The 25,740-nt window shown below is 49.2% G+C and overlaps 1 protein-coding gene across 1 annotated transcript in view; it reads left to right on the forward strand.

The window, feature by feature from the left end:
- The first annotated feature begins 1,073 nt into the window (after positions 1–1,073).
- Positions 1,074–25,740, forward strand: part of LOC138493320 (uncharacterized) — a 46,706-nt gene continuing 22,039 nt past the window's right edge. Inside the window, exon 1 of the mRNA XM_069620396.1 lies at positions 1,074–3,725. Coding sequence (XP_069476497.1) covers positions 1,802–3,725 — 1,924 coding nt within the window. The 5' untranslated portion in view covers positions 1,074–1,801. The remainder of the gene's footprint in view (positions 3,726–25,740) is intronic.

The following is a 25,740-nucleotide window of genomic DNA, read 5'->3' on the forward strand; positions in this document are numbered from 1 at the left end:
CCATTTCAGTGGACCACTACAAAAGTGGAAGGGCACCACATCCAGACAGCAGATGAGAGAAATGGAATGCCGAGAGAGTAACCCTCTAGAGCAAGTAACGCTACAGAAGGAACCCAGAGGAGCATAGGGAAAGAAGAGGCAAACGGTCAGATCAACAAGAAGAAAATAATGGACAAAGGCATATTCCAAAGGAAAGGAGTACATGGAAGACAGGAAGAACACATAGGATGAGATCCATACTCAAGAATCGAGGAACAAAACAACAGTCGGAAATAACGAAGATGCCAAGAGAAAGATTGACAGCCCGCTAAGCCCTAGCAGAAGTAAGAAGCTATCCAAAAGGTGCAAAGACGGTGAAATGGATGGATGTGAACTTTATACAAAAGGGGATAATGTAGTGACACGCACACAGGAGCGCGGGGAAGCCTGTGCAGGAGGAGAGAGTGATGGAAGAGGTTCAGTAGAGGAAACTGAGAGGTTGGATCAATGTGAAGAATCTGATTGCATTATTTATTTTTATTGTCTTTTGTATTTAAATGAAACCCTCACACACTCAAAAACCACAAATGGGCTATATTTTTTAAAGCCCCGTTTTATTTATGCAATAGCGAAAATCAGCAAGGGTGTAAAACGTACATTTAGCATGTGTCCGTTCCTAATCCACCAACATGGCGTCCACAGAAGGCTCGCTTTGTGCTGTCAGCGGATATAGAATGTTGGTCCTATAGTTCTTAATTAGATCTGTTAGGTTTTGTGTTTATGAATATGAAATGTGGTAGTCACCACCACCAGCACTGCAATAATATGCTAGGCTTCTCTAAGCAGGAGTACTGGCAGCACCTATAAGAGGTGTTTCCTCACAGGGAGAATCCCTATCCCGCGCTTAGGAACCACTCGCTGGTATGAAGCGTTATGAAAGAACAATTATAATTCACAGGAGACAGACAATAGAGGGAGAGGTATGACAGTATAGTGGCTCCGAGCCATTGATTACTCACAGTGGAGAGACAACGCATCGTCTGTCGCGTCATATGACTTTTCAGCCAGACGCTGGCAAAGCTTCAGTCCCGAGCCCCGACCCTTGCACTGGAAACGTGTTTGTATCCTTTCCTGATTCCACTGTCGCCCGGCACTTGTTCTATTTCTCCTTCTTTTAACCGGACTCGGATACCCCTGCCCAGCATCAGGCAGCCAGGCACGCCTTCCCCTTTTTTCTTACAACTAAACGAGTGCTTTTGGTCATCAAGACAGCTTCCCCCGCTCCTTCAATTTTCCCTGTTGAGTCCATCTCCCGTATTTTCGTTCAAGGGTCACTTGTACGCCAAACCCCATTTTCCCACAAAGCCAAAGTCTTGCGTTGTAATCGTACTTACCCCAGTTGCTCCCCCAACCCCCACGCGACCCTGTCAGACATAAACGTATCCAGATTACATCTTGACTACTGTTCTCAAAAGGCTAGGTTAACATACCTGCTATTATTTTCACACAAAAAAACAGCACGGCTCCGCTCCATTTTGGCTACTTGAGCGTTCGGTCCCATTTTCATCTAATGGCTGCAATTTTGTTTCCCCAAGTGGAACAGTCAGCATCCAGCGCTCATCTCACCGAAGCAGTCACTATTTATTTGTGCCTGCCCACTTTTTTTATAGCCACAGAGGGCTTGTCTTTTTTAATCCGCACCTCTACACATGCAAGCGGCCTTTCCATTTACAGACACGTGTTTTTTCCTTCTTTTTATACTTAATGTTAATTGTTTTGTAGATTTCTAACCCGTAAACGTACCATCAAGGGTGGCTTAAGTATGCTCCCACAGGGTTTTACGTTTACCAAAAATGCCCTTAACATTTCCCAGGAAAATCCCCCCTCTGCGAACTTCGGCTGTTCCTATACTCCTGTCTCTCAAGTGAATAACTGCCCCACTGCCCCCTCACCACATAATACATACTTGGTCTGCAGTGATTCTTCCTGGATAACCAGGCCATCCCTCTTCACACCATTGACCCTTAACCAGTACAGCCCCAGTGCTTCTGAAAGCGCAACTGAACAAATGATGTGTGCCAGAGGGAGAGCTCGTCTTAGTTATCCCCCACCAGCTAATTGTTGGCCTCGTGCTAATGCCCCAGCACATTGCTGGCCCCATGTCAACACTATAGCAAACTGTTGCTCCCATTCCACTTCTCCAGCATTTTGCTCTCTCTATGCCAACACGCCAGAACATAGAAATCCCCATTCTAATACCACAGAAAATGTCCATCCATGTGTTCACATCCCAACCATAGCAAATTGCTGCCCATATGCTAACACCTCAGAACATTGCAATCCATGGGCTTTTGGACCCAGCCCAGCAAATGTCTTCCCTTGTGCTAACCCACCAGAAAATTGCTGTCCCTGTGCTTATTCCCCAGGGAATGCCTGCTTTTTAAGTTTCTCTGCCATCAACAATGGTTATCGTAGCTCATGCGTCAAGGAATGTTGTTTAAAGGATATTTGTCCAAAGAAAGGAAATTCCAAGAAAAATGGTCCTAAGAAAAAGGATTCCAAGAAAAATGGTTCTAAGAAAGATACTTCAGAGGAAGGTGATTCCGAGAACGATGATTCCGAAAATGATGATTCAGAGAAAGATGATTCAGAGAAAGATGGTTCCAAAAAAAATGGTTCTGAGAAAGATGATTCCGAGAAAGATGGTTCTGAGAAAGATGGTTCAGAGAAAGTTGGTTCTGAGAAAGATGATTCAGAGAAAGATGGTTCTGAGAAAGATGGTTCCGAGAAAGTTGGTTCCGAGAAAGATGGTTCAAAGAAGGGTGGTTTCACGAAAGATGGTTCTAAGAAAGATGGTTCCAAAAAAAATGATTCTGAGAAAGTTGGTTCCAAGAAATATGGTTCCAAGAAGGGTGGTTTCAAGAAAGATGATTCAGAGAAAGATGGTTCAGAGAAAACTGATTCTGAGAAAGTTGGTTCCAAGAAAGTTGGCTCCAAGAAAGATGGTACCAAGAAAGATGGTTCCAAGAAGAGTGGTTTCACGAAAGATGGTTCTAAGAAAGGTGGCTCCAAGACAAATAATTCAGAGAAAGTTGGTTCCAAGAAAGATGGTTCCACGAAAACATATTCTGAGAAATATGGTTCCAAGAAAGGTGGTTCCAATAAAAATGGTTCCAAGAAAGATGGTTCTAAGAAAAGTAATTCCAAGAAAAATAATTCAAAGAAAGGTGCTTTGAAGGAAGACACTTCAGATGAGGACAATACTAAGAAAAACAATTCCAAAAAAGCCAAATCAAAGAAGGGCAATTCTAAAAAAGACACATCACAGACACGCTGTCCAAAAAAATGCTGCCTCCCTGGTTTATCAGGGAATGCCAAGTCTTTTATTTTCTCGACAGATCTATGCAACTTTGGAGAATGTGCAGAGACATGCTGTGCAAACAATTGCTGTTGTTCAAAGAATGCCAGTTCAGAGGAAAGCGCTTCAGAGGAAAGCAGTTCAGAAGAAGGTAGTTCAGATGAACTCAGTTCAAAGGAAGGTAGTTCAGAAGAAATACATTCAAAGTCAGAAGATTTAAGGAAAAGCAATTCAAAAGCAGGTGTTTCAGACAAGGGCTCAGACGGAGGTGGCTCTGAGAAAGTCGCTAAAGAGGATGTTGGTTCAAAGAAAAATGGTTCAGAGGAAGTTGTTTTAAAAGAAGGGAGTAGAGAGGAAGGTGGTTTGAAGAAAAGCAGTTCAAAGGAAGGTAAGCTCTTTTTCCTCAGACAATGTTGTTACCTGTAAGATATATTTTGGGGTTATATCTAGTACTTTGTGGTATTTTCTATTGTGGTATTTTGTTATGGTGGTATTTGTGGTATTTTCCTGTACTTTGGTATGGTGGTATATTTATTATGGTATTTTACTATGGTGGTATTTGTGGTAGTTTGCTCTACCTCTGCTAAATCAACCTTGGCTTCATAAAACTTGGCAAGAAAAATATCCTTTGAAAAACAGCAAGACTTTGAGAAGTATGAACACAGTTTTACATGTACAATTAAGTTCGAATCTCTAATACAGCACCTAAAAATTGACTGAACTATTTGAGCTATGCTACATAGTATCACTCACTCCCTCAATTAACTTATAATTACCTAGATTACGCTGGCGATATTCCCCGACTCAGCTTGCTAGTGTTCCAGGGTCATTCACAAGTAAGATCGCTCCAGATTTTGCAGCCCTTCTAAACATGCCAACCCAGGCGAGAGACAGCTTCAGCCTTAGTGAGCTTGCAAGCACTGAACCCAGTCTGCTCAGGAACCAGCACTTCTGCCTCCTTTGTCAGTCACTGCAAGAAGAGGAAATGCCTCTCTAACTCTGCCTCAAAGCCTTCTTTCATTCAAGAACATCTCCCTTTGACCAGATCCACCCACTAAAACATCACGCGATTTCCTCTGTGTGTTTCTCATTTTGCAAACTACATTGCTGAAGAGCAAAACATATACATCTCTCTTGCGCTTCCTGCTCTAATACAAGGCCATGTTTTTAGTAGAACGGATCTTCACATTTTCAACTTACCACACAGCGCAGATGCAGCCTGCATGTTTAACCCTTTAAGTGCCACCGACGAGCCGGCTCGTCGGTGGCAAGCGCTCCAGGTTGCCACCGATGAGCCGGCTCGTCGGTTTAGGCACTCTGTTTTGCTCGATCCCTGCAACGCAGGGATCGAGCAAAACTGTAATCCAACCCCCGGGCTATGTGAGGGGGAGGTCCCCCCTCACTGCCAGGGGACTGGATTACCTTCAGTCACACGTCGGCGTGCGTAACGCACGTCGGCGTGAAACTGAAAGTAAATTCCCCGCAGCAGCCATTTTCGGCTGCTGCTGGGAAGAGAGAAGGTAAGAGACCTTCTTGTTCCGCCTCGATCTCCAGCTGTATTTCAAGCCGGAGATCGAGGCGGGTATCGTTGGAAAGGGGAGATCCTCCCCTTTCCAACAATACCCATTGTGTGACATTGCTGCCCGCGGATCGGGCGCAGGGCGCGCGATCCGCGGACAGCAATGCCACCGGATCAGTACAGAACCGTTTGTGATGCGGGGGGAGGGGAGGCTGCTTACTAGGTAAGCGGCTCCCTTCCCCCCGTGGCCCCAAAGCATGGAGCCACAGCACCAGAGACCCCTGGGGGCAGATGATCACTGCCCCCAGGGGTGAAAAAAAAAATCGAGGGATGGGGGAGGTGGGAGTGGGTTTGGGGCCCTGGGGCCCACTAGACCACCAGGGATATGACAAAAGTGGTGTCCCTGGAAAGAGGAGGTTCTCCCCTTTCCAAGGACACCACTGATATGACGCATTGCTGGTCACGGATCCGTGACCAGCAACCCACTGGACCACCATTAATTTGTTTGTGAGTTGGGGGGGTGGCTGCTTCAAGTAAGCAGCCCTCTCCCCCCCGGCCCCCAAAGCATGGGGGCACATGCACATGAACCCTGGGGGCAGATGGCTGACCATCTGCCCCCAAGGAATGTAAAAAATAAAAATAAAATTGATGGGAAAAGGGGGTGGGGGTAGCAGTGGGGGGGTGGTGAGGGGCCACTAGCCACCATGGATGTTTTACTGATTGAAAGGAGGGGTGGCCCTCACCCCCCCAACCAAAGTAGAAAGGGGGGCACCCCTTGAAACCCTCCCTGGGGGCAGATATCTGCTCCTAGGAAGGGGCATCTGACCCCAGGGAGGGATGCATGAGGTGGGGCCTCCCCTATCTGACGCCAGGGAGGGATGCATGAGATGGGGACCTCCATTTGGGGTGGGGGGGGGGAGAGTGCCCCCCCATTGCAGTACAACATTCGCTGCCAATTTAGGGTGCCCCCCAGGCCCCCCCTAAAAAGCAGCCTACGATTTTGTATTATTTTCTTTGTTTACCCAAGTTCGCTTGGTGCAGATGGCCACATTAGTGTGCCAATCTGGCCCCAGGGTGCCCAAACCCTACTGCCCCATCTATTGGGGGTCCTGCCCCACCTTTTGTGGTGGCCCTCTCCCCCCAACCCAAATGGCTGGGGGGGACACCTCATGCAGCCCTCCCTGAGCCTCCTAGGAAGGACTGCTTGATGTGCCCCCCCTCCGTTCGGTGTGGGTGAGGAGAGGGCCACCACAAAAGGTGGGGCAGGACCCCCAATAGATGGAGCAGTAGGGTTTGGGCACCCTGGGGGCAGAATGGCACACTAATGTGGCCATCTGCGCCAAGCGAACTTGGGTAAACAAAAAAATAAAATCCAAAATCGTAGGCTGCATTTTAGGGGGGACTGAGGGGCACCCTAAATTGGCAGCGAATGTTGTACTGCAACGAGGGGTGGCACTCAACCCCCACCCTAAATGGAGGGCCCCACCTCATGCAACCCTCCCTGGGGGCAGATATCTGCTCCTAGGAAGGGGCATCTGACCCCAGGGAGGGATGCATGAGGTGGGGCCTCCCCTATCTGACGCCAGGGAGGGATGCATGAGGTGGGGACCTCCATTTGGGGTGGGGGGGGAGTGCCCCCCCGTTGCAGTACAACATTCGCTGCCAATTTAGGGTGCCCCTCAGCCCCCCCTAAAAAGCAGCCTACGATTTTGTATTATTTTCTTTGTTTACCCAACTTCGCTTGGCGCAGATGGCCACATTAGTGTGCCAATCTGGCCCCAGGGTGCCCAAATCCTACTGCCCCATCTATTGGGGGTCCTGCCCCACCTTTTGTGGTGGCCCTCTCCCCCCCACCCCAAATGGCTGAGGGGTACACCTCATGCAGCCCTCCCTGAGCCTCCTAGGAAGGACTGCATGATGTGCCCCCCCTCCGTTCGGTGTGGGTGAGGAGAGGGCCACCACAAAAGGTGGGGCAGGACCCCCAATAGATGGGGCAGTAGGGTCTGAGCACCCTGGGGGCAGATTGGCACACTAATGTGGCCATCTGCGCCAAGCGAACTTGGGTAAACAAAAAGCAAAAATCCAAAATCGTAGGGGGGGCTGAGGGGCACCCTAAATTGGCAGCGAATGTTGTACTGCAACGGGGGGTGGCACTCACCCCCCCACCCCAAATGGAGGGCCCAACCTCATGTAACCCTCCCTGGGGGCAGATATCTGATCCTAGGAAGGGGCATCTGACCCCAGGGAGGGATGCATGAGATGCCCCCTTCTTATCTGCCCCCAGCGAGGGCTGAATGAGATGCCCCCGCCCCTGCATTTGGTGTGGGGGGTAGAGGGTCACCCCCCATTATATTAGAAAATGACCTGGCGGTTTAGGGTGCCCCTCAGCCCGCCCTAAAGTGTACTGTACCATTTTCAATGTTTTTCTTTGTTTACGAAACTTGCCTTGGCGCAGAGGGTCACATTGGTGTGCCAATCTGGCACCGGGGTGCCAAAACCTTACTGCCCCACCCACTGGGGGGCCTGTCCCACCATTTTTGGGGGCCCTCCCCCACACCCCAAATGGAGGGGGGTGTACCTCACGCAGCCGTTTGTAGGAGGCCCAGGGAGGCATGCATGAGGTGCCCCCACCACCCATTTGGGGTGAGGGGGAAGAGGGCCCCCAAAAATGGTGGGACAGGCCCCCCAGTGAGTGGGGCAGTAAGGTTTGGGTACCCCGAGGCTAGATTGGCACATCAATGTGCCTCTCTGCACCAAGGGGAGCTGGGTTACCAAAGGAAAAAAGTGAAAATGGTGGAACGCTTTTTAGGGGGGGCGGTGGGGCACCCCAAAGGGTCGGGGAATTTTCTAATGGGATGGGGCATTGACCCCACCCCCACCCGCAATGGAGTGGGTGCCATGTCATGCAGCCCTCCCTGGGACCAGATATCTGCTCCTAGGAACGGACGCCTGAGCCCAGGGAGGAGTGCAGGACAGCCCCCCCCTTATCTGCCCCTGGGGAGGGCTACATGAGATGGGCCATGTGATGCTGGAAATGCATCGGAGGGACAGGGCCTCCGTATCCTTGTCCTTTACTGCCTTTTTATCGTGTGTTCTGTCATATTTTCCACACAGGAGTTCCTGTGGGACTCCTGGCGGTGCAGCTCTCTCTCTTTTGGTTTGGTGAACAGACCCGTGGGATGCCCTTACGGCACCCGTGGGTGGGGGTACAACCCTGTGCCCCTAGTGTATGTTTTTAGGCACCTGTGGGTGGCCCGCAGAGCAGGATATAGGCTGGTGGCAGCTCCATGCTGACTTTGACAGGTGCACTGAGTATCCTCCATTTTGGGGATCCCCAGGCCCTGCCATTGGAATCAGTTGATTCCTGATGGAAAACAAGATGGCCCCTGTGGCCTCTTGCTTTCTATTACCTATTACCTTGTTTTCCCAAAGTCCTGGGAAGCCCTGACTCTGTCCCTTCCCCCTGACTGGCTGTTGGGTGGAAGTTCCATATATGGTGTTGTTGTGAAGTTCAGTCCAGACTGACTGGAGCCTTCCCAGTGACTGTATGTTGTGGGTACGCCCTGTGGGTGGGACCTGGGTGAATGGAGTGTGTGACCAATATGCACTTCTTGTTGTGGCTGGCTGGTTTCTGGTATGAGAGACAAAGACTGAGACAACCCTGCCCGAAACCGGCCTGAATGCAGTGTGTAGTGTTGAATGGCTGAGTACTTGTCGCAATCCACATTCCTTGTTGTGAGTGTCTGAGAGGGAGGAGGATGGCCTGAATGCACTGTGTGCCTGATTGGCTGACTGACTGCATGAATGCCCTTCTGTATGATTGGCTGCTGAGAGTGACCCAGCAGTGTGGATGAGAGGCAAGATAGTATATCTGGGGACCTCTCACCACTGAAAATTGTTCAGAAGCTGTGTCTACAATTTAAGAGTAACTGGAACTGCTGATCCTCGACGCCCAGCTGGAAGAAGAAGACTTGCTGTTGCATTTGCTTCGACCTGATCTGAAAGCTGCCGAACTCGTCAAGGACTGATCCGAGAGAGGACCTGGTAAGGCGCCCTCTTCCCATGCTCCGAGGGACCATCGAGCACCTCTAACCTTCGCCGAAGCTCCCTGGAAGTCAGACCCTCGAAAGGCTGCCGACCCGAGACGGGACCGCTGAGGAGAACGAAGCAAAGACCCGGACTTCGCCGCTGTCGAAGTCCATTGCCATCGACCAGGGTTCGCAGGTTTGTGTAACCGCTGTAGGCCCGTCGAAGTTGTGTTGCCCAGCCGTGGGGACCACTTGACGCCGTGCCGCTGACGACCGGAGACGCCCGCTCCTTTGCCTAAGAACATTTGAATCCAAGGACTCCCTCGTCCGCAACGTCGACCGCTTTGTCCCGCCGGAGAAAGTCGAGGATGACCAAGGCGCGGAGGAGAATCCGCCGGTGGGTTTCCCGCCACCTGAAGGCCACAAAGACTTCGACGACTCGACGCCCTTGTTGGGCCACAGTTCTTCTGAAACTCTTTGCGGTCCTGAACAATCCATCGCCGAGGTGCCCCGCACACCTCATCCTCGCAGGACGTCGCTGACGAGCACCGCCTGGATCGACATCGGGGTCTCGGGAACCCTTGAACTTCTCATCGCCGCCGTCGACGACCAGTTCACCATCTTCGACGCCTCTCGACAATCCGTGGCTCCTGCTTTAAAGGGAGTCACTCAAGAAGGATCCTTCGACGCGTCTTCGAAGAACTCTACTCCACCAGTAGGTGTCCTCTTTTGGGAAATGAATGGGGTTCCCTGTTTCCCTTGCTGGCTTCGACACCCTAGGCCCAAATCTGTAGGTTGCCCACATGAACAAAATGGGCAGTGGCGAAAGGCTTGGGGTTACCAGTGGGTTACCCTTTTCCTTTTGCACCCCCGGTAGGTGCACCCACACATGTGAGGTACCTTTTTCGTCAGGACACGTGTGGGAACGCGAGAAGGTATGACATCTGTTGTTGGCGACGTGTTTCAGTGAGTGGACACAGGGAAATGTCTCTGAAATGGGCTGGAATTGAAGACAATTCTCAGACATGGCAACACATGGCCTACCTTCCCTGGGTCCCCACACGTGTCCCGATGAAACCACAGTACCTCACATGTGTGGGTGCACCTACCGGGGGCGCAAAAGGAAAAGGGTAACCCACTGGTAACCCCAAGCCTTTCGCCACTGACCATCATGTTCATGTGGGCAACCTACAGATTTGGGCCTAGGGTGTCGAAGCCAGCAAGGAAAACAGGGAACCCCATGCATTTCCCAAAAGAGGACACCCGTGGTTATGCTCAGAGGTCTGACTTGCGTGAAGCGGCCCAGAATTTATTACCCAGAACCCCAGACAAAGTGAACTTTGTGTTTTTTCCCCACTAAATATCACACTTTGTCGGGGATTGTGGCTAATAAAAACTGGGGCAATTTGCACAAGGCAGACCTCTGTGGATTCCCACGGGTGTCCTCTTTTGGGAAATGCATGGGGTTCCCTGTTTCCCTTGCTGGCTTCGACACCCTAGGCCCAAATCTGTAGGTTGCCCACATGAACAAAATTGGCAGTGGCGAAAGGCTTGGTGTTACCAGTGGGTTACCCTTTTCCTTTTGCGCCCCCGGTAGGTGCACCCACACATGTGAGGTACCGTTTTCATCGGGACACTGGTGGGAATGCGGGACGGTAGGCCATGTGTTGTTGGGGGCGTGTTTCGATGGGTAAGCCAAACGAAATGTGCCGAAAATGTGTTTTTTTCCCCCACATTTCGGACTTTGCGGGGGTGTCTAGGTAATAAATTCTGGGGCGATGTGCGCAAATCATACCTCTGTGGATTCCCACGGGTGTCCTCTTTTCGGAAATGCATGGGGTTCCCTGTTTTCCCTGGTGGCTTGGACACCCGAGGCCCATATCTGTATGTTGTGCCGGTCGGCAGAGCGTCTCAAATTCCGGTCAGAAAACAGACTTGGGGTTACTTGTGTTTTAGGCTTTCCCCTTGGAGGCCAGGTAGGGGCACCCACACATGTGAGGTACAGTTTTCATCGGGACACCTGTGGGAACGCGGGACGTTAGGCCATGTGCTCTTGGGGGCGTGTTTCGATGGGTGAGCCGAGCGAAATGTGCGGAAAATGCGTTTTTTCCCCACATTTTGGACTTTGCGGGGGTGTCTGGGTAATAAATCCTGGGGCGATTTGGGCATATCATACCCCTGCGGAATCCCACGGGTGTCCTCCTTTCGGAAATGGATGGGGTTACCTGTTTTCCCCGGTGGCTTGGACACCCGAGGCCCATATCTGTATGTTGTGCCGGTCGCCAGAGCGTCTCAAATTCCGGTCAGAAAACAGACTTGGGGTTACTTGTGTTTTAGGCTTTCCCCTTGGCGGCCAGGTAGGTGCACCCACACATGTGAGGTACCATTTTCAGCGGGACGCCTGTGGGAATGCGGGACAGTAGGCCATGTGCTGTTGGGGGTGTGTTTCGAAGGGTGAGCTGAGCAAAATGTGCGAAAAATGCGTTTATTTTCCCACATTTGGGACTTTGCGGGGGGGGCTGGGTAATACATTCTGGGGAGATTTGGGCATATCATACCCCTGCGGATTCCCACGGGTGTCCTCTTTTCAGAAAGGCATGGGGTTCCCTGTTTTCCCCGGTGGCTTGGACACCCGAGGCCCATATCTGTATGTTGTGCCGGTCGGCAGAGCGTCTCAAATTCCGGTCAGAAAACAGACTTGAGGTTACTTGTGTTTTAGGCTTTCCCCTTGGCGGCCAGGTAGGTGCACCCACACATGTGAGGTACCGTTTTCATCGGGACACCTGTGGGAATGCGGGATGGTAGGCCATGTGCTGTTGGGGGCGTGTTTCGATGGGTGAGCTGAGCAAAATGTGCGAAAAATGCGTTTATTTTCCCACATTTGGGACTTTGCGGGGGGGGCTGGGTAATACATTCTGGGGAGATTTGGGCATATCATACCCCTGCGGATTCCCACGGGTGTCCTCTTTTCAGAAAGGCATGGGGTTCCCTGTTTTCCCCGGTGGCTTGGACACCCGAGGCCCATATCTGTATGTTGTGCCGGTCGGCAGAGCGTCTCAAATTCCGGTCAGAAAACAGACTTGAGGTTACTTGTGTTTTAGGCTTTCCCCTTGGCGGCCAGGTAGGTGCACCCACACATGTGAGGTACCGTTTTCATCGGGACACCTGTGGGAATGCGGGATGGTAGGCCATGTGCTGTTGGGGGCGTGTTTCGATGGGTGAGCCGAGCGAAATGTGCGGAAAATGTGTTTTTTTATCCCACATTTCGGACTTTGCGGGGGTGTCTGGGTAATAAATTCTGGGGCGATTTGGGCATATCATACCTCTGCGGATTCCCACGGGTGTCCTCTTTTCAGAAATGCATGGGGTTCCCTGTTTTCCCCGGTGTCTTGGACACCCGAGGCCCATATCTGTATGTTGTGCCGGTCGGCAGAGCGTCTCAAATTCCGGTCAGAAAACAGACTTGAGGTTACTTGTGTTTTAGGCTTTCCCCTTGGCAGCCAGGTAGGTGCACCCACACATGTGAGGTACCGTTTTCATCAGGACACCTGTGGGAACGCGGGACGGTAGGCCATGTGCTGTTGGGGCGTGTTTCGATGGGTGAGCCGAGCGAAATGTGCGGAAAATGCATTTCTTTTCCCACATTTCGGATTTGCGGGGGTGTCTGGGTAATACATTCTGGGGCGATTTGGGCATATCATACCTCTGTGGATTCCCGCGGGTGTCCTCTTTTCAGAAATGCATGGGGTTCCCTGTTTTCCCCGGTGGCTTGGACACCCGAGGCCCATATCTGTATGTTGCGTCGGTCGGCAGAGCGTCTCAAATTCCAGTCAGAAAACAGACTTGGGGTTACTTGTGTTTTAGGCTTTCCCCTTGGCGGCCAGGTAAGTGCACCCACACATGTGAGGTACCGTTTTCATCGGGACACCTGTGGGAACGCAGGACAGTAGGCCATGTGCTGTTGGGGGCGGGTTTAGATGGGTGAGCCGAGCGAAATGTGCGGAAAATGCGTTTTTTTCCCACATTTCGGACTTTGCGGCGGTGGCTGGGTAATAAATTCTGGGGCGATTTGGGCATATCATACCTCTGCGGATTCCCACGGGTGTCCTCTTTTCAGAAATGCATGGGGTTCCCTGTTTTCCCCGGTGGCTTGGACACCCGAGGCCCATATCTGTATGTTGCGCCGGTCGGCAGAGCGTCTCAAATTCCGGTCAGAAAACAGACTTGGGGTTACTTGTGTTTTAGGCTTTCCCCTTGGCGGCCAGGTAGGTGCACCCACACATGTGAGGTACCGTTTTCATTGGGACACCTGTGGGAATGCGGGACGGTAGGCCATGTGCTGTTGGGGGCGTGTTTCGATGGGTGAGCCGAGCGAAATGTGCAGCAAATGCATTTCTTATCCCACATTTCTGATTTGCGGGGGTGTCTGGGTAATAAATTCTGGGGCATTTTGGGCATATCATACCTCTGTGGATTCCCACGGGTGTCCTCTTTTCGGAAATGCATGGGGTTCCCTGTTTTCCCCAGTGGCTTGGACACCCAAGGCCCATATCTGTCTGTTGTGCCGGTCGGCAGAGCGTCTCAAATTCCGGTCAGAAAACAGACTTGGGGTTACTTGTGTTTTAGGCTTTCCCTTTGGCGGCCAGGTAGGTGCACCCACACATGTGAGGTTCCCTTTTCATCGGGACACCTATGGAAACGCGGGACGGTAGGCCATGTGCTGTTGGGGGCATGTTCCGATGGGTGAGCCGAGCAAAATGTGCGGAAAATGCGTTTTTTCCCCCACATTTCGGAATTTGCGGGGGTGTCTGGGTAATAAATTCTGGGGCGATTTTGGCATATCATACCTCTGCGGATTCCCACGGGTGTCCTATTTTCGGAAATGCATGGGTTTCCCTGTTTTCCCCAGTGGCTTGGACACCCGAGGCCCATATCTGTATGTTGCGCCGGTGGGCAGAGCGTCTCAAATTCCGGTCAGAAAACAGACTTGGGGTTACTTGTGTTTTAGGCTTTCCCATTGGCGGCCAGGTAGGTGCACCCACACATGTGAGGTACCGTTTTCATCGGGACACCTGTGGAAACGCAGGACGGTAGGCCATGTGTTGTTGGGGGCGTGTTTCGATGGGTGAGCCGAGCGAAATGTGCGGAAAATGCGTTTTTTTCCCCACATTTCGGACTTTGCGGGGGTGTCTACGTAATAAATTCTGGAGCGATTTGGGCATATCATACCTCTGCAGATTCCCAAGGGTGTCTTCTTTTCAGAAATGCATGGGGTTCCCTCTTTTCCCCAGTGGCTTGGACACCCAAGGCCCATATCTGTATGTTGTGCTGGTAGGCAGAGCGTCTCAAATTCCGGTCAGAAAACAGACTTAGGGTTACTTGTGTTTTAGGCTTTCCCCTTGGTGGCCAGGTAGGTGCACCCACACATGTGATGTACCGTTTTCATCGGGACACCTGTGGGAACGCAGGACGGTAGGCCATGTGCTGTTGGGGGCATGTTTCGATGGGTGAGCCGAGCGAAATGTGGAGAAAATATGTTTTTTTTTCCCACATTTCGGACTTTGCAGGGGTGTCTGGGTAACAAATTCTTGGGGCGATTTGGGCATATCATACCTCTGCGGATTCCCACCGGTGTCCTCTTTTCAGAAATGCATGGGGTTCCCTGTTTTCCCCGGTGGCTTGGACACCCGAGGCCCATATCTGTCTGTTGTGCCGGTCGGCAGAGCGTCTCAAATTCCGGTCAGAAAACAGACTTGGGGTTACTTGTGTTTTAGGCTTTCCCCTTGGCGGCCAGGTAGGTGCACCCACACATGTGAGGTACCGTTTTCATCGGGACACCTATGGGAATGCGGGACGTTAGGCCATGTGTTGTGTTTGTGTGGTTTTCATAACGTTTTGACCCATTTGCTGGTGGCCTTTGTCACACAACCCTTTCATTTCCCAAATGTGACCTACATTTAGTCGCTGCTTTAGGCATCATACACTTTTGTAACCTTCACAAGTCACCTACCCTAGAAAAGGTCTGCCTGTGCTCTTTCAAAAACATTGATTTTCCCGATTTACACATGCTAAGTGCATCTGTTCAGGCCGTGAGCGTAAAACTCCTGTGTACCATGGCTCAGTGTTTGGCTTGTGGTATTGCTTGTTTTGTAAAACACTACAAAAAATGTGTGCTCTCCTAACTGCAAGAGTCGGGGGAATGTAGCGGAGTATTGCATTTCTCAAAATTCATAGAAGCCATTGCCGTACCAAGCCAACCATGTCCGACACATACCTTTTTTTCTGTCATTTTCCAGTTTTTCCCCCAATCTATGGCAGTTTCCCCCACCTAGTTTTTGCCTGACCTATGCAAATCACCCCTTCCGAAACTTGGAATTTTGTCTACTTTTCAGAAATACTTGCCTTTCTGTCCTCCAATTCGGCTTTCCTACCCTTTTCTTCCATTCCGTCCATGCATGTCCAATTGGCAAAAATGGCCAAAATCGCCTACCTCTCACAAAACGGTTGATAACCACATCAAAACAAATTTTTTTCGTTTCCACTCAACCTGTTCTTGAAAGCCAGGAAATTGGGGAATTCAGCACAGCAAAGCATTTGCTCTTAGCTCCTACAAGGAAAAAACCACAGGCTTCTTTGTACATCATTATATTGGCATTTTTTTTAAAAAACCCAACATTTTTGCCCTTTTTGCTTATTTTCTCTCACCCCCCTACAGCAACCTAGGATCCCTGGGTGGCGTTACGACCGCCTACATGTAGCAAAAAAAGGAGCCTAATTTGGCCGAGATACCTCATGTAACAAAAAAGTTACAAGCCATTGAATGGCCACATACTGAAATCACCAAAAAATCCCCATGGCACTTAAGGGGTTTAAGTTCATTTTTCTTTCTTATTTTCAGAGCATTATGTATTGGCCCAAATGTTATTATGGGATTCAGTTACATGTTAGAAGGGTTTGGATTAATTTGTATGTTAAATTTATGCTAGTATTATATTCAGTGCAGCTCAGTTCATCAAAATAGCATCATGGAGCAAATGATCATTTTCTAGCATGTGCTCTGTGTATTGGCATCTATTTAAATTCAGCCTGAGACTCATTCTCTTGAGTCCAGCAATGAGTCTCACACCCTTATCCCTAGCTGAAGTTCAAACCATCGCTAAAATGTGAATGATGAAATGCAGAGTCTAGATGTTGAAACACAGAGTCTTCCCACATACCTCATCTTTCTCCTTAGGGAATACATACAGTTATACCATCTCTGCAGAGAATGCATGCACTTTAACCGTCTTTCAAGGGAATATGAGCCACAGTGATTTATAATAAGGAAATATTTGTCCACAAAAATGCATGCCCTGTTGACAGTGATTCTTTGTCAGGCCCGGAGGCGAGGATTATGCTTCATCTTTTTTACTTCAAAATCTTCAGCAGGCACTTTTATATCATTTTCTTTTAACCTTACTATGAACTACACACCCCATTAAACCTTTCATTTTGAGTAGTTAATTCCTATTTACTAGCAAACAAACCAGTCCCTTCTCTCTAGTCTATCTCACTTCCTGCTAAAAGCTCATCTTCTTTTGCTGCTTTTCGGCAGATGAGTAGTTTTTTTTCCTTCCTTGCAACGTGGTGGGTCAATGGAAGAGAATTATGTTGCTTTTGCTTGGCATTTCATCACATTTTAGTATCATCAGTAACTGGACTGTAGGGCGAGCATATTTTGCAATAAGCGGACACATCTAGCGGTACCAGAGAACCCCCGGCCCTGCCTGCCGGCGTGTCTCCTGAACTGTAGCTCAGACAGCGCCTGGGCACAGTTTAGCACAGGACGTGCATCCAGGCTTTTTATTTTCCATCCACGTCAGGGTGCTGGCCTGTACAGTGGAAGTGATGTCAGAGGAAGTTGAGTCTGGTAACTAGTGACGAATCTGCATATCTCTCCGATGCTCCATTACAGAATCGGTATACCATCAGTGGATGCATTTTGAGATCATCTGAGGAGGTAGACAACACCCGAGAACGGGAGATTGCCTCCAGTCTTGTATACAATATATTGGTTTAATTCAGTGTATGGTGATAGTACTGAGGTACACATTACTTCCCCTCCCCATGCTCAGATTTTATCTAGCCTTATTTGGCTAGCTGCACTCCATCCAGCACCCTGCATTACGCGTGCCGAGTGCGCTCCAGAGCAACTCAGTGCGATAATCCTTAATCTGAGACTTCAGCCTGCAACTTTTAGGCAGAGGGCACTAGAAGATAAAGCACATCAGAAGTCTTCCTTTCAGGTTCTCTTCAGCCCCAAAGGCCTTTACCAAGCTTGTGTAACCTGATACCCTTCATCAGAGAGAGAGGAGTATGGGTGATAATTTACTTGGTCAATATGTTCATCATGGCACAGAAGAAGGCAGTTTTAAAGCAGATAAACTGGGTAGTAGCTCTCTTTTGGAATCTTGGCCTCCTGGAGAATGATGAGAAGTTGGTGTTGATAATAGCTAGCATGGTACAGTTATTGGACTTTGTAGTGAATACAATGAAGGTGACATTTAAAATGTTGGCAGAGTAACAGAAGTATCCTTCCTTTCTTCACTTTTCCCCAGAGGCTCAATGTCTCCAGAGCGCTGGTGCTCTCTCGGCTGGACTATTGCAACAGCCTCTTCCCTCCTCCTCTCTCCGCCCGCTCCAGCTTATCCAGAATAGGACTGCAAGACTTATCGTTGGCCTCAGGCCCAGGCACCGTATCTATCCACCCCTAAAATCTCTTGACTGGCTCTTGGTTGCTGCAAGGATCAAATTCAAATCCCTCTGCATCATCCATAAGGCTGTCTAGGGCCGGGCACCACACTGTCTACAACTTGCTCTCACCAAATACTCTCCCTCCAGATCCCTAGGCTCCTCTGGCTCCAACTCTTTGTGCATCAAGCGCTATTTAAACAGAGAGCTGGTGGTCGAGCTCTTTCCTCGGCTGGCTCCCTCCTCTGGATCAGCCTCCCCCTTTCACCATGTCTCAAGCCGAATCCCCTCAAATTCCAGAAGCTCCTCAAAACTCTCCTCTTCACCTTCTCCATCTCCCTCCCTTGCTAATCCCCACAGTCGGCGAGATTGTGCCCACAGGCCTGCACTTAAATAGTTTTTTTTATAAAGCGCCAAATACCGTACTTGCGTTTGGTTTCTAAGCTCAGATTCAGGATTTGAACCTCTGTTGCTCTGCATGGTCTTGCTTCAAAGACCAGCGCGTTGCCCCTGTGCTATCCTCCTTACTGTTGTGGCAGTGAACAATCCTCACCTAGTGATCTCTGCCAGGCACTTACTTGCTATATGCAATTGACTTCTCTGGCACTTCCCCTTCTGGGTACCTCTTGCACTTACCCCCTTCCCTGGTCTCTCTCTCTCTCTGCACTTGCATGTTCCGAATGCTCACATGGCCTAGTAGGACCACCTCTTTCTTTCATCAGGGTTTTTCTATTTTGCCTATATGTTCCCCTGCTCCCACCCCTTGCCCTGTGGGCGCTTTGAAACGATTTCTTGATGTATAAGTGCCTTACAAATGTACAATAAAATAAAAAAAGAAAATGTGATTGATAAGAAAGGAATTTAAAATGACTCACAGGAGAGGTAAGGGCACTCACCAGATTGGTTGTCCGACTTGCAGCTTCTGTTCAGGCAATATTTCCAAAACTCTTACACTGAGCCCTTCAGAGACTAAAGATCAGGTATATGCAGGAAGGCCTGACATATCATCAGGTGGTGAACTTAGACTGGGAAGGACGAGCAGAGTTAGAGTGGTGGCTTCAGAACATGGAGGCATGGAGTGGCCATGCCATATTATGAGATGTGCCAGACCTAGTGGCATAGTTGGACACAAGCAGGTCCGGCTAGGAAGCCAGATGCAGTCAGATATTGACAGGAGGAAAATGGTCCCAAAAGTACCTAGGGATGCATAGCAACTGTCTGGAATTATTGGCAGGATCTTTTGCAATGGATGCTCTTGTGAAAGACAAAGCGAATTGTTGTGTTCTGCTCAGGATGAACAATATATTGGCTGCAAGATACATGAACCAACTACGGTGTACAAGGTTGAGAATGTTGGCACGATTGCCTGCAGTGGAGGATCTTGCTCAAGGTGAACTACCTCACCATCGTGGTGGCAGATTCAAACTCTATGTATCTCAATGATTCTAGCAACTGGAAGTTGAATGGGGAAGGGTTCCTGTGAGATCAGGGCTCTTTGGGGCCATAAGCACAGATTTCTTTGCTTCCAGGTTGAATACGTAGCTGCCCATGTATTTCAGTTGGAGACTGGATCTGGCAGCTATTAGGAAGGATGCATTTCTCCAATGGTGGAGTCTGGGGATGAGTCACGCCTTTCCCCGTTCATAGGGACTGAAGGTGCCCACTCCCGACACAATATCCCAAATCAGAATAATGGACACACCCCAGTAGGGGATGAGACCAGGAGAGAGATTGCAAGTTGAACAAAGTTTATATAAGAAAATTATGCACGCAGAGAACTCTGCTGCCCGGCGAGCGCTCTGCCAACCGATACAAGGGCAGCACATTAAAAAGGCATTCAGCGTCATGAATGACATCACATTACAATGTACAATCCTGCAGCTTGATTGGTTTAGGCCACCAGCACTGTATGGATCCATAAGGGTTGGCCTCATGTGATTGTCGGGAGCGCAGATGTCACTCTTGTGGCACGTCGGTCAGCTGGGCTCATCCTTGCGAGGTGAAGGTCAGACCAGCAAAATGACACTTTCCCTGATTAACTGATCTTGCAAAAATCACATTTTAGAGCATGAGACAAATGACACTCATAAAGTCAGGGAGGAATGTGGGTGTCTTTCAGAGGTCATACGCAAGTTATGGGCAGCATCATACCCTCTGCACCCCCGGTACCCATAAACCTAAAATCCCTGTTTTAGGTGCCCACCTCAGAGGTTTTGATCTATCTAATGCCTCATCGTACGAATAGTCAAGTGTTATGGTTAGAAGAAATATGTGTGGATCTGGAGTTAGGGCTCTCACATTAGGTCACTACAGGGGGCCAGGTGTGTATCTGTATCAAAGAACAGCGTGGTATGGGTCTGGTAGTTTACAGCTTTGCAGGGTGGGGGTGAGAGAGGGGCTCTGGCAGGTTAGTGGAGACGAATGGACACTCAGGCGAGGGCCTGCTCTGGTCTCACACAGTGCAGTGAGCTCATTTGTTCTGGGACGGTACTGAAGGTTGCAACAATGCATGGCTGAACTTTCGGGAGAACTGTGTTAGTGCGAAGCGGACAGGAGGGTGGGGACTGGAGCTGGTGGTGCGAGGAGCAGGACAGAGGGAAAGACAGACGTTTTAGAGATCATTTTCAGGCCTAGTAAAAGATGGCTTCAGGCGTGTTGCTTAGAATGTAGTGGTTGCATGTTGGTGAGGCCTAATTATATGTTTCTGTTGTTAGTAATTAATTGATCATTAGCACAGACGTCAGTTGGGAGTAAGGGGGGACGTCTCCCCCCCTCGACACAAGCAAGATCCATGCAGACGGGAGTGGTGAGAGGGGCGGGACAGCTTACCTCTCTCCCAATACTCCCCCCTTTCGTGACTGACTCCTAAAGTATCAAATACCCTCCTCCAGTACGTCTGCATTCCTATGCCCTCTTTACTTGTTCATCCCAGGCAGGTGTACCCTTTATTGGCATCCATGCACGGCACACACTTCTCAAACTTGCCCCACGTCGTGCGTACTCCTCAGCAGTAAATGTCTTATAGATGCACCCTCCATCCCCTACTAGCTCCACCCATACTTCCTTGTGATTCTCTAGATCTTGGGGCTGTTTGATTATTGTGTGCCATAGAGTGTCTACTATATCCCCTGTATTGTAAACGGCCACTATGCGATATTTAGGTTAGTTAATTTCCCGTTTGTACATGGGTTTCCCTAGTACCATGAGGCATTTTCCCATTACTGTTTGGATTGCCCACTGTCACCATCATCATCGTACTATTAGGTATTGCCTCTGCACAACATTGTATTCCCAGTTGGCACATACAGAAGATCATCAGGAGGATGACAATAATAGGAACCTGTAACTTCATTGCAGTTCCGAGCCATGATGGTACCCAGTCGAATGCTGCACTGAACCAGTCACTTTCTTCAGCGCCGCCTTCTTCTTTCATCTGCACTCCCAGTTCATGCACTGCTGATATTACATGCGAAAGTGTTCCATTTCTAGCATCTGAAGAGGGCACGAAAGTGCAACATGTGCTCCTGATTTTTCAGCAAATACCGCAAGCAGGTCAAGCACATACCTATTTTGCATCATCATCAGTCTTAGTGCTCTTAGTTCTACCTTTATCACATGGACTCCTTCTGTGTCATTGACTAGCTGGATCAGTTCCCAGCGCATGATTTGCAGCCATTTGGCGTTTGCTTGTGCCTGGATGCTTGGAATAAGTGATGCAAAAAATGTCTCTGCTGAGTTAAATAACTTGTACTGGTCGGGTTTTTGTGTCAAGTGGTTGTAAGAGTCTTTCGAGAGGTAATTGGATGCTCTCTTTCTGCACAACACTTGATCTTGCAGCTTATTTTACGATAGGACGTCATAGATGGGGGGCTCTTCACTTGTAGGTTTGGGTGGCAGCTGCCTTGGATTAGGCACCCCCTCCCCCCTGATGTGGTCCTCTGAAATCACCAGCAGTGCAGAGTGCAGCATTGCCAGAGCAAAGTGACCCCTCCAGGATGATGGGAGGTGCAAGTACGCCTGTTTGCCGCACACCCAATAGTGATCCATCAATGCAGCTGTTCCTTTTCGCAGGTCAGGTATTACGAGAGTTCTATTGCAGTGTATGTTGGAGCCCATGGGTACCCTTCCCTTGAAAAACAGTTGTAATGTTCTTCATGCCAGATCTTGATCGGTTTTTTGAGAGCTGTGACTCATGTTAGCTTGGTGATGTGTTGTGACCAGACGTGGGAACATGGATCTTCCATCCATTGCAGTCTCTTGTCTGATAGGCCACGTAATGCTTCTGCCTTACACATCACTGTTGCATCTTGCCATTTGTTTTCAGCGAACATTGTCCCTTTAATTGCAAAGAACGGCTCTTTAAAGCATGTTGTACCTTCAGGAAGCAATTGTAGTTTCACTGTGTGTGCCCGTAAGGTGCTTCTTATTCTTCATAGTGCAAGATGAACGAGACACTGGGCTTCCACTAAGGAGGATTCTTGTGGCACTAAAACCTTAGGCGTCCCTGACGCATGAGGTATCAGTGAACACACATAACAGCTAGCATTTGTGGCCTGTCTCCCCGTGGTGCTCATGTCAGTGTACCACTTGTTAGACTGGTCCTGATGACAAAGATCCTCCACCTCATCCAACCCCAAACCGTTGTATGCATCGTATTTTAATTGTTTTGTTTGCTGCTTCTGCCTGCGTACTAGCCTATTTTTATCATTAGTAAATGACCTTTAACACAGATTAACATCAACACTGGCCATTTCAGGCATACCAGAGACATATAACCGATAAATGGGGAAGAGGCCTGCATCAGATGTTACATTGGTGTCATTATTAAGCTGCCAGTATTGAGTGTTCAAAATTGCTTCTGACATATCAGGAGGAGACAGAGTATGTACAGTATTTACATTTGAGGTAGGATGTCTGGTTGTATTTAGGTCATTTGGTGGTGTTGTAAACATTGCTAGAGTTGAAAAGTAGTCACCATCTGTCATGGCCACGGGCCCCAGAACACAAAAACCACACCATCTAGTGACAGGGGCAATGGGTCACTTGACTTACTTATGTCCCTTTGGGACTCATAAACACAGGGCCCCTGGCTGGCGCCAGGCTCATATAGAGATGTGAGCACGAATACTTTATTTCAGTGCAGGAGTGCTTTTATTTTACTTCAGTGAACACTTTATTTCAGTGCAGGAGTGCTTGTATTTTACTTCAGTGCTGGAGTGCTTTTATTTTACTTTTCACATTTTGCTGGAAGCCTTTATTCCAGAGAACATCCCCATGTGCTGACTCATCGGGCGTGGCTCCCTAGGCCTGGTCTTCAGGTGCTGACTCATCGGGTGTGGCAGGGTGTGGCAGCAGGCAGGCCAGAGCTACTGGGCGTGGCCGGGAACAAGACTATTTAAACCCACCGATCCCTCAAGCAAATGCTTTGCGTTACTTTGCACCTCCCTGCAACGTGACGCTCTCCTCCGCCTGGACCAGCTACTTACCTCATGATCCTGCAACAACAGCATCCTTACCTGGACCCTGGCTCGCATCTCACGGCAACGCTCCATCTTCTTGGCAGATCCCGAATGGACGCCTCAGCACCTGCGCTCTCTGTCCCACGAAGTCGAAGTCCTGAAACGAGAAAAGAAGACAAGACAAGGTTAGAACTCCCGAAAACACCCAACCCAGGGTCGCGCCGCATTTAAAACCCAACGTGCACCCTAAGGTACCATTAAAGGCTACTTACCAGCTGTCGTACCATCTCAGCCCCGCTCCTGCGTACCGCCGGCCCCATTTCTTCTACCGCAGCTACCGCCGGCACCACTACACCACCTACAAGGGGAGAGAGCAGAGAAAAGAGATGTTACATTCAAAGGACAGAGAACACACTTTACAAATACTATTACAACAGTCAGAAGACAAACGAGCAAGTGGAAACAAGGGAAACACTTACCCACAAGAGAAGTGGACTAGTTGCAGCTGGCCTGGACTTCCACAACAAGGGACCAGTGAAGAAACTTGGTTCCCTTCAACAAGCGCCCCCCTGCAGAAGCAGCAGGATGGAGAGCTCATCATCATCATTTAGCAGTTGAGCATCAAGAGTAGTGCAACCCCAGGGAAGCCACATCCAGGGAGAAGAGGTCTGGAGAAGGGGAGAGGGACCAGATGCTGCATACTCATACTACCCCCCGTTATATTCACGCAGGAACCGCACTGCTCATCACCGCAGTTCCCCACAGAGACGCAGAGGGAGGAACAGACAAGAGGAGTTTCATCCCTGGGAGGGCTGCGACCGTGTCCTAACGCCTCCGCAGAGGCCAGGTGAGCGTAACATCATCTACATAAATTACATTTTCACTTTCATTCTTTGCAAATTGCTCGAGCTGAGATGATACCTTTGTATGATTCTTGTGTAGGGTGGTGATATTTTAAAAAGTATTATGATCCCATATTAGCTTTACACCGTCCCATATTAGTTTAGTCCCTTCTTGTATTAGCTTTTCTCCACTACCCACTTCTTTTACATCTACAATGATAAAAGTGATACTCCAGTAAAGCCCCAAACACAATAAAATTGTTCAATAAACAATGGCCGTTAAATAAAGGCCACATTCATAAGAATACATTCTAGTAGCACTCGTACTATTCCTCCGTCTAGCTAACTGAATATTATTCGCAACCAGCGAGCTACCTTCTGCCATTGTTGCACCTATATTATTATTATTATTATTATTTTTACATTTGTATAGCGCACAGGGCAGCCCCTAGGCATCACAGCGCTGTTACTTGAAGTTACAACTTAGTTACAGGAGCAGTACATTAATTTATGCATTTAGGTGAAGCAGTACATTACATTATGCATTTAGGCATTTAGGCAGGTGTGTATTAGGGTGGCTGGTGTGTGGCGTGATTAGGTAAAAAGTAGAGTTTTGGCAGCTTTTCTGAAGGCTAGGTGTGAGCTTTCACCTCGAAGTGTAGGTGGCAGGGTGTTCCATTGCATGGCTGCTCTGTATGGGAAGCCGATGCCACCAGCGCAAGCTCTCTTAAATTTGGGCACTGAGAGCATGTTTGCATAGGGCGTTCTGGTAGGCCTGGTTGTGGAGATGGGGTGGACTCTTTCAGAGAGGTAGGTGGGAGCGGTTTGGTGAAGACATTTGTGTGTCAGTGCCAGGGCTTTAAAGATGACCCTCTCTTTGATAGGAAGCCAGTGGGCTTCTTTCCTTGCAGCTGTGATGTGCTGTCTTTTAGGGATGCCTAGGGCTGCGTGTAGGGCATTATTTTGAATGACCTGTAATTTAGCCAGGTATTTTGTGGAGGTTCCTAAGAAGAGGACATTGCAATAGTCCAGTCTTGAGCCTGTAATGGCTCGTGCAATGGTAATGGAGTTTTCTTTAGATCGGAATGGTCTGGCTGCTGTCAAAAGTTTAGCCTGGTAGGCTGCCGCGGAGGCGATGGCATTGACATGTCTGGTCATCGATAGTTTAGAGTCAAGGTAGACTCCCAGAGTTTTTACTGCGCTGACAACTGGGATTCTGATATTATCAATGCTGAAATGGCTGAACTTGGGGTCGAGGTTCTTGAGTGTCTCATTGGTACCGACAAGGAGTAGCTCTGTTTTGTCAGAGATCAGGCACAGACCATTTACTGCCATCCAAGCTTGGATTGTGTTGTAAATGTCATTTAGGGTCCTGGAGTCAGTGTCATAATCTCCTGTTAGGGTAAGGAGGATCTGGATATCGTCGGCGTAATTAGTATACGAGATACCCAGTGTGTCTAGAATGAGGAAGAGGGGGCGCGTAAAAATATTGTAAAGGGTGGGCGAGATGCAGGACCCTTGTGGCACCACGCAGAATGATGGTAGGTGAGGCCGATGCAGCGTCAGATGGTTCTACCTTGCTGGAAGGATGATATCCATGTGTTGGCAACTGGTGAGAATTTGGCTGTGGTGGTTAGGTGGTGGCATAAGACCTTGTGATCAACAAGGTCGAATGCTGCTGAGATATCTAGGAGGAGGAGCAGAGCCGGTTTACCGGCATCTCTAGCCTCATCCATCTGTTTTTTTAGGTCTAGTTGTGCGGTTTCTGTCCCATGTCCTGGGCGAAAGCCTGATTGGCGCATCCCAAGGAGTTTGTTGGCTTCAA

Source organism: Ambystoma mexicanum, chromosome 10 (genome assembly GCF_040938575.1).
Source record: "Ambystoma mexicanum isolate Mex_15411 chromosome 10, UKY_AmexF1_1, whole genome shotgun sequence".
In the NCBI taxonomy this organism is placed as follows: Eukaryota; Metazoa; Chordata; class Amphibia; order Caudata; family Ambystomatidae; genus Ambystoma; species Ambystoma mexicanum.